Source organism: Otolemur garnettii, unplaced genomic scaffold (genome assembly GCF_000181295.1).
Source record: "Otolemur garnettii isolate 467f Iridium unplaced genomic scaffold, OtoGar3 scaffold00076, whole genome shotgun sequence".
NCBI lineage: Eukaryota > Metazoa > Chordata > Mammalia > Primates > Galagidae > Otolemur > Otolemur garnettii.
The window spans coordinates 6,975,420-6,984,879 of NW_003852471.1; the positions used below are offsets into that span (position 1 = coordinate 6,975,420).

At 44.4% G+C, this 9,460-nt stretch overlaps 1 protein-coding gene across 4 annotated transcripts in view; it reads left to right on the forward strand.

Moving 5' to 3' along the window:
- The window catches only part of LOC100950123 (schwannomin-interacting protein 1), a 578,277-nt gene that overhangs the window by 517,906 nt on the left and 50,911 nt on the right, over positions 1 to 9,460 (forward strand). Inside the window, exon 1 of one of the 4 annotated variants that reach the window (XM_012807826.1) lies at positions 3,296 to 3,616. The exons of the other annotated variants lie outside the window; for them this stretch is intronic. Within the exon in view, the coding sequence (XP_012663280.1) occupies positions 3,587 to 3,616 (30 nt within the window). The 5' untranslated portion in view covers positions 3,296 to 3,586. Of the gene's footprint in view, positions 1 to 3,295; positions 3,617 to 9,460 lie in introns of those variants that run through there. 4 annotated transcript variants of the gene reach the window in all.

Here is a 9,460-nt window from a genome sequence, read left to right on the forward strand (position 1 = left end):
AGTCTCCTGCCTCAGCCTCCCAAGTAGCTGGGACCACAGGCGCCCGCCATAACGCCCGGCCATTTTTTTAGTTGCAGCCATCATTGTTGTTTGGCGGGCCTGGGCTGGGGATTCAAACCTACCACCGTAGGTGTATGTGGCTGGCGCCTTAGCCACTTGAGCCACAGGCAGTGAGCCAGTAGCATTGTTTTATATGGAACATACTTGGCATAAACCCAGAAAATCATGTTTATTTCTTTATTTTCCTTCCTTTGATGCCCTTTTTGTTGTTAATGGGCATATCACAAGTTTCCCCGGCCTCGGTTTTCTTATCTGGAAAACAGTAGTGTTAGGTTAAATGATCTAAATAATCTCTTGAGGTCCCATTTAATTGAAACTCAGTACTTTTCATGGGAAGAGAAGCTATGAAAACCCAAAAGGAAATAAAGAATCTCTATGTTACAATGAATGTGCTGAAAATAAAAAAGTTCATCAATTTTCGGGGTTTTTTTGTCAAAAACAACAAATGTTACTGTAATTTGGTAAATTATTCTAACTTAAATTTCTTGGAACAGCTGGTTTCTGTTTAAAGTTTTTTTGCACTAACAAATCATAATTTAAATTCTAACACCAAGTCCCTTCCAGTGAATGACTATAAAGAGAAGCCTGCTTGATACACTCCTTTTATCATCTTGTTTATACCTCTTGGGAGGGTTTTTGACAGGGTTTGGGATGCAATTGTCAGAAATCTGTTCTCCCCAGAGCCACCTCTGAGTCACTTCCTCTATTTATGGCACAGCAACTGTGAAGAGTGGGATCATGTTTAGACTTTTTTTTTTTTTAACAACACATGATAAAAAGTCCTCAGGAGCTTATGTAATGTATCCCCAAGTCTTCAGTGTTCAGAAAAGAACAGAGACTAGGAAGTGGCTTCTTAAGCTTTGTACAGCTTGGAAGCAAATTCTCATGTCATAGGTCAGAGATTGTCAACATGGTAACTTAAGTAAAGATCTAACAGCCTTTGACGTTAGAGCTGTTCTGTCTTGGAAAGTTGGGATCGTGCCTCCTATATTAAACATAAGACTTCCACTTCATCTTACCTGTTAACTTGCACAGGAACTTTTCCTGTGGCCTGCCTTTCCTCGCTCATGCTTAGAATTCCAGAGCCTTCATTGTGGTGGCCCTATAACAAGGCACTCCACACAGAAGTCTCTGTGGCTGCGTTGTGTGGAAAACCCATAGAGACGAGAACGGGAAGTTTGGGAAGGATTTATTGCTTATTATTTCCTTTCCCTGAAAAGTTCCAATCTTCTTTTCTTCATCTATTTAAGAAGATGTCTAACCTACTCCAGGCTCCTGCTTTTTTTTTTTTTATTTCTTATAGCATCACTGTGTACATTAATGCAATCATGGGGTACAGTGTGCTGTTTTCATATACGTTTTGAAATACTCTCATCAAACTGGTTAACATAACCTTCATGTCATTTTCTTAGTTATTGAGTTAAGACATTCATACTCTGCTTTTAGAAAGATTCACTTGTACCCTTGTAAGATAAACCATAGAGGTGACCCCACCAATCACCTTCCCTCCCCCCATTCACTCCCCTCACCTCCCCTCTCCCACCCAGGCTCCTGCTTTTTTCATCAAGGTTTCATTGTGCCCTTGGCCAACAGGCAGGCCTAAGAGGTCCTGCACGGGTGTCCACCCCACCTCTCCACTGGAGGGCAAAGGGCTGCGAGCTTCTCCAGGGCACATCTCCAGAGTGCTGGTCCTTAGCACCTAGTACTGAAGTTGGAACCTGGAGTTGAGTTTTCCCTGCCTCCATCTGAAGTGAGCATATATGTGAGCGCATCAGTGGAGTTGAATTAAAGTAGCAGAGCTTTCACACCTTGAATCTCAAATAGTGAAAATGAGAACTGCCGGCTATTTGGGGAGGCCAAGACCAAGGATCTCCTGAGATCAGAAGTTCAAGACCAGCCTGAGCAAGAGAGAGACTCGTCCACTACTGAAAATAGAAAAATTAGCTGGGTGTGGTGCACACACCTGTGGCCCCAGCTACTCTAGAGACTGAAGCAGGAGGATCACTTGAGCCCAGGAGTTTGAGTTTGCACGGGCAATGATCACACCCGGCATTCCAGGCCGGGTGACAGAGAGAGAAAAAAATAAAGAATATTTGTAAAAATAGGTTTTTCTCTTTCCAAGAAACAGGCAAGTTATTACAAAATTAAAAATACGTTACCAAAAATTCCTAACACAAACTCTCACCATTCCCTAAGAGAGTGTTTGACATGAAACCTTATTAAACATGCTGATTTCATTCCTCAGGCAAAAAACACTTGCTTCTCTCCACTAGGACTCTAGTGAAGATTATAATTACCATAGTTATTGGTAAGTGGAAGAGTTTTTGAGAAGATAAAAGGTTAGGTACTAAACTAGCTTAAAAATAATGTCTCTATTGATTTTTTTTTATTTTGGTGGTTTAGAGTCAGTCCTGTTTTTATTAAGAATCATTTCATAGGCACAGCATTGCAGGACAACAAAACAAATTTGCCTGTGGCGACTGAGGAATATAGATAAGGATATTTTATTTTTCCCCTTAATTTTCTCATTAATTTAGCTTGAAGAATTGAGGGGCCCAGTTTTATTTTTCTTTTTATACAAAGTATGTCTTAAAATCTTAGAGTTGCCCCTCAGAGATAGGCCCCAGTTTTTTCCCCAGAAGCATGTATCTTCCAATTTCTCACAGCATGAGTTATATAGATGCACAAAGACTGACTTTCAGAATAACTTGCAATTAAGGGTTTAGTTTTCAGAAAATAAATGTAGACTGACTTTAATATTTTAATAAGCCCTCTCCCTAAACCACTTACAGGAGCGCTTATTCCATCTGAACTTCTGTTTGACTTAAAAAGCACCCAAGAGCCAAAAATAAGTGGGGAATTTAAAGAATAACAAAATAATATTTTTTAAAGAGTGAAGCCCATTCTCTTAGCTAGGGAGTTGACAAACAGCTCCAGAAACTCAGCACAGGTAACATCCCTTCAATGTCAATATTCAGAATGGATTGGTTTCCCTCCAGCATGTTAAAAGTTCTAAAATTACCTGTAAGGCCTCTTTTTTTCATAAGCACCAAGCAGGCAGCTTTAGTGGGCAGGAAGGATGATGCCAGAGGTTAGCAATGTTCAGCTTCAACATTGATCCCCCCGCCCCGCCCCCGCTAGCCTTTTTCTCGTTAATGAGGACGAGAATGTTTCCACATCAGTTAACTGCCTTCATAGAGCACCAGAAGGTCACACCAGCTCCAGACTGATCCTGTTCTTTGTGCCTATAATATAATTGGCTGATTGTGCCCGCGATGAGCGCCCCCTCCCCCGCCCGGCCCGCGCTCATGTTCCCGAGCCTGCCGCGCCGGCTTGCGGGACCCGAGAGCAGCTCGGCTGGCCGCGCGCCGCCCGGCACAGGCAGCGCCACTGCGCAGGTTGCTCCGCCGAGCAGCATCCATTTTAATCTGCGTTCTCTCCGCGCGCCCGTGGATGCGCCGCGCTCTCCCTCCGCAGCCTCGCTGAGCAGTCCTGCTTTGGGGTCTGCGCCCTAGGATGCTCTGAGATGGTACATCAGGAGAACTGCTCGTATCAGGTAGGATTTAAAGCCCGGGTTGGAGGCCGGCATCCTCTGGGAGAGGAGGCCTTCCTCTCCCAAAGCAGCAGGTTGCCTCTTTCCGGATGTCCAGGGGATGTTGCCATCCTCGCTCCCGGCCTTCATCGCAAACAGGATCTGAATTGCAGTTAGGTTTTCTGGGGAGGAATGGGGGCAGAAATCGCAGCTTCCTTTTGCTTCCTTGGCCTTTAAAGCGTTTCTGAAATTCCCGGAGATGATCTGTGCTTTGCACATTCTCTGTGTGTGTGTGTGTGTGTGTGTGTGTGTAAATAAGAGGGATTGCTTTGAGCTGTAATTTGAATTTAAGAGGATTCAGAGGAAAACCTGGCCAGAATTTCACATCGACAGACATAGGGAAATGTGATTTTTGCTCGGTGTATAGGATGCAAGTTGCTTTTTAGGAGCGTCTTTAAGAAATGATGTAAATAGGAGTCATGATTGATGATCTGAGACATTTTCAAAAATCAGCCAGCGTACACTTGCCGTTTAAAGTTGCACTTGTATGTCTTTACGAACTTATTTTTACTAGTATGTTTGCAATGGGTAGTAAATAAGAAACATGCCTCCGAAACTCTAAATAGACAAATGTTAGCAATACATATTCATCTGTGTGCTAATTTGCTATTCCGAGTTGTGAATCAAACCCTCAGGCAATTTAAAAGATCGGCTCTGGAGTGTTTAGTGAAGGCTTCCCAGGCAGGGCTCAGACTGCCTAGGCCAGGTGGAAACTATCTATCCTGGAAACAGCAAGGATGGTCTCAGAGAAATTGCTTTTTGCAGGAGCAGGCGTGGCTAGGGCAAGTCCTGGAATAGTTAATACTGGGTTCGTACTCAACTGACAGAGTTTAGAAGCTCTGGGAGACCGACTCTCTCACTTATCAATGCCTCTCCCGTGTGAGGGAGGTCACCTGAGACAGGCAGGTGTTTCTCTTGAGGTCAGATTTCACGGCGGCAGGTAGGTGCAGCAGACTCAAGGCAGTGGTGTCTCAGCCAAGTGTATCCACACACTGCTTCTCTGCTTAATAACTAGACTTTTGTGATGGTAGTCTTATTTTATAATATTTTCACTTTATAGTATGTTTGGGGCCAGAGATCTAAATAGCAAGATTGGTGCTTCACGGGAATTCTTTCCATGAGAAAGGGGTTGGAGATGCTGAGAAAACAGCCAATACCTCACTTGCCCAAAACACAGAGCTTGAGGGTGGGGAATGTAAGTCTCGCATGAGAGCACACTCTGCGTATGGCAATGTTCCAGGTGATTGAATGACTATAATGATTAAAATAATTTGTCTTCTCTCTTCTCAGATAAGCTATTTGTTGTTTGAAAGGCCAGGTGCTATAGGGTTATTCCCTGTATCTTTTCATTAGGTTGAACATTCGTAAATCAAAAATTAGCCAAATGGCAGCAATTTCAGCTGGAGAGGAGCTGCTGGGCAGTTTGCTCCTTCTTCCAAATGGAGATAGATTGATTATACTTTATATGAACAGCACTATATAACAGTGTCATTGTGTATTTAATAGTTTTGAAGTATTTATTGCTTATTTCCACAATAAAATTAAGTGTACTAGACAGATAACAATGGTCCATAGACTCAGTCTCCCTGTGGGGCTTTGTAGTAGAACCACCTTCGTGTGTATGCTCTTTTGAAGCACTCTCTCTTTATCCGTAGCTCAGCAAAAACAGAAATATTAACCTTGAAGCCAAATCCTAATCCCACTTGGAAACCTTAGCTTTAGAATCCAGCTGGCACCGCGTGCAGTTGGATTAGAAAAGGTGGTTGGTTTCTTTAAATCAGCTTGATGTTTTCTTCGTCACTGGTGACTGATATGTACAGTTTGATGTTTTTAAGAAACTTCCCCCTTCTTTTTAGACAGAGGCTTATCTATTTTATTAAGGATAATAGTGCAGTGGTTAAAGCTAATTCTTTAGGTCAACATTTTTAATGCGTCAATAGAATTTATCTGAAGGACTAATTCCTTTCCTCTCGTAAATGATAGGTACTAAGATTTCTTAATGGAGAGTTTATGAATGGGGCTTCAGGGGCCATTTCCCCCCAAATACATGCACATATAGATACTTATTACTACCATTGTTACTGCCATCACCATCATCACAGCAGTCATGGCCTTCTGACTGGTTGGTCTGCTCCCACACTTGTCCCCACTCTGGACGGAGTCCAGAATGAGCTTTTAAAACTGAAGTTCAAGGGCGTCGCCTACCTCAAAATGTTCCGACAGCTCATCATCGTACTCTTAAGTAAAAGTCCCCCACAAGTCATCACAGGGCCCGTGGGGCCTTCCATCGTCTGGTCCCTGTGTTGTCTTGGACGAGCCACCTACATTCCTGCTTCCTTCACTCCCCCACCATGCCCGGCCAGTGTGCATGGCTGTTCCTGAGCCTGACATGCAGCCCTCACCCCTGTGTATTTGCCAGACTTAGCGAATAACCCACAATGTTCAGGACGTACTTGTACTAAAAGGTTGTCCACCGTTTATCTGAAGTTCACCTTCAGCCAAGCACCGTCTTTCCCTGGCAACCCCACCCCCATGGCGCACTCTCTCACTTTGCTCAAGTCTTTGCACAGATTGTACTTCTTAGGAAGGCCTTCTCTGAGCTCAGTGTGAACTGCCAGCTCACCGGTTCTATCCTACTTATACTTCCCTGACTTATTTTTGTACTTAGCATTTGCCACCTTCTATCATAGTATATATTTTACTTAATTACTTCTGTCTTCCTCTCTCCAGGTAAGCTCTGTGAGGGCAGGGATTTTCCTGTTTGTTCTATCTGTGGATTTGCCTGCTAAGTATGAAATTGACTAGGGAACGGTATTGTAAATATACCATCCATCGTGGTTTCTTGTCTTACGACTTCCAGTCCGACTCCTTCCCCTCGCCCCACCATTAACCTTCACTGTTCTCACTGACTGTGGGTCAAGTTATCCCCTTGTCTCTCCTTAGTTTTCTTATCTGTGGAATGGGTATTTTCTAAGGTAACAATCCTGGCATGTGAGTTGTCAGGTCCCCTGCCAGAGGCCATTCTTCTGCATAAATTAGTCTGTTGTTAACTAAGACCACCTTGTTCTTGCTACCATATCTTCTGAGTATATCATGTGTGCAGTGAGGACTGTTAGTGGGCTCTGGAAAACCAGGTATCACCTCATTTCCCAGTTGCTAATATATAAATGCGTGTGTGTGTGTGGTGCTAATGTATAGAAATACCATTGATTCCTGTAGATTGCTTTCTCCAGTCAATGATTGTTTTGGAAAGGAGGGTTTTGCTGCTGCCAAGAGCTTGAACACCCTTGTTTGAGCAAGCACTGGGAACAACTTAGCCAAGGAGGAATGAGCAGAGAGAGGTGCTCATGCAGAATTCTTCGCGGTTGTTTGTTGCCTTTTGGTTTTAAAGGTTCTCACGTTGCCATCACGCGGCGTACGCTTCCTCCCTCACAGGACTTCCATTAGCAGAGGGGTTACTGAAGCATGTGTTGTCACTTGGCGTTTCAGCCCTGTGAAGAGACGGAGCTAGCGACCTCCATTTTCCAGCCTTGGGAGGAAGCCAGTCTCTTCAGGAAAGAGCCCAGCCTGCAGCTTCAGGCCTGGCAGCCTTCAGGAGGCCAAATTCTTCTAAATGGTTTCTGATAGATAGCTGGGAAATACTGTTAGCTTGAAAGCACAAGGTTTGGGTCTGGGGTCTGTTTTGCTTAGAATCTTCTTAATGCTTTCCCCCTCTCCTACAGTGAGGTTTGGGGCTGAGTGTGCCTATGGAAACAATGGCAGGCTTTCATCCCCCTCTTGCTGTCGCTTAAAGGCCCTTCTGATGCCCTAGATACAGATCACACCCTCACGTTCCTGGCTACTGTGGGAACAGAGGCTGGAAAGAGAAAAAGTACAACCTTATGTGAATGACTCTCAACGTTTTCCTCCCTCAGAAGCATAAAGACTCTTTTCTTCGAACTCACACCTGATCATGAGAAGCATGGTCAGAAACCTCTATGCTTCCGCATTCCTTAGGAGGAATTCCAGACCCCTTTATGTGGCACACGAGGCCTGTTCAAGATCTGACCTCTGGACAGAAAAGCATCCCCCTCCGACCCCCCATGCCTGCCTCCACATGCCATCAGCTCTTCCTCTCCGCTGTGACGCCTCAGGCTGAGATGTCTCCTACCCACGCACCACCTGTTTCCACCTCCTGTGGACTGTTGCAGCTTCTGCAGTTCAAATGCCACCTCCTTTGGGAAACTTCCCCTCTCATCCCCTAATCCAAATTTCTCCCTCTCAGTACACTTTGTTTTTACTTCTGTTAACACATTGATGACAGGTCGCGAGTTAGAATTAACCTGTGTTTTGATGCCCAAGCACTGTTGACCGTGAGTTAACTGGTGTTTGTACTTAGCTATTGCCATTTTTAAAACACAGGGCAATATAGGATGTTGTAAAAGCTTTCTCAATCATGTCCCTGGAATAATAGCTGGTGAATGGGATAGCTTCTGCATGAAATTGCTAGCCAACAGTGTTTTAAAACCCATTTGTAGCTGTGAATGTATAGGTCTATCTCCCCATTGGACTACAGGCTTCTTGAAGACAAGGGCCTTGTTCTGATTTCCACAAGCCCCTGCCTTGCACACAGAGTAGGTGTTCCATAAATGTTTGTTGGATTGAATGGCATTTTCTGCTCTCGGTGTTGTTCTGAGCCCCTAGGCTCAGGGTTTCCGTCATAACTCTGGAGAGAACCAGATCTCTGCATGTCACAGGGAGTTGCTGAAGCTGATCCCAGCAGTCTCTGCTCCTGTTCTGAGTCTCTTGGCCAGTTGCCAGCATTTCCAACATCCCATGTGCCAGAATGGGAGATGCAGTACAAGGAGAAAAACAAATGAGTGAGTGGGAGGCATAGACATCCCACTCTTCCCGGAGACAGTGATTCAGAAAACCCCTCCGCGCCTGTGCTTCAAGGAGAGATGTTCCCCAAGCTGAACCTCATGGGCTCTCTCCAAGGGCTTTGCGAGTACTATCCCCCAACTGCCTTTCTTAGTATATTAAATTTTGCAAAGTTTTAAGATATCCCTTTGCCATATAGAGGGATAATTATATTGCCTTGTGGGACCCCGGATTTTTCTGGGGCAAAATGTTTCAGCCCAATTGAAGTGTCATACCCAGCACACACAATAAAAGGCGCCCTATCTGGGTTTCAAATGATAAAACTAGGCACAGTATCAGTTTAAGTAGCACATCAAGATATTCTTAAAATTCTTGCTGGAGAAAGTAGTAAACAGCCCTTGGTGCCAGATTCTGGTAAGTTATTTAATGGTTAACAAAGGAAAGGAAATAGATTCTATTCCTGTTGACATGGGGCCAAGTGAGGGCTCATTTCCCAATCTCTTCTTCTTGTGAATGAGAAAACAAGGTATCAAATTTGAGTTCATTGGAGATGCCACCCAGGTTTAGCCTGGTTTCTTCTGCATCAGGGAAAAGCATATTGGGATGGAAAGGGGAATGTCAGAGCACTTTAGTGCTCTATTCCATACAGACATTTAAGGGTGAGTTCCAGGAAGTAATTTTCTGTCTTGTTCCAGGGGTTATATTTTTATTGGGGAAACTTTATCCCCATAGTTACTATTGCTGGAGGGGACTTTGTTCTGACTGTTTTGCCTGTTTAAAATACAGTTGTATTCCTCCTTGTCAAGACACAGTTACGGGCGCAGCGCCTGTGGCTCTAGTGGCTAAGGCGCCAGCCACATACACCTAAGATGGTGGGTTCGAAACCAGCCCAGCCCACCAAACAACAATGACGGCTGCAACCAAAAAATAGCCAGCGTTGTGGCGGGC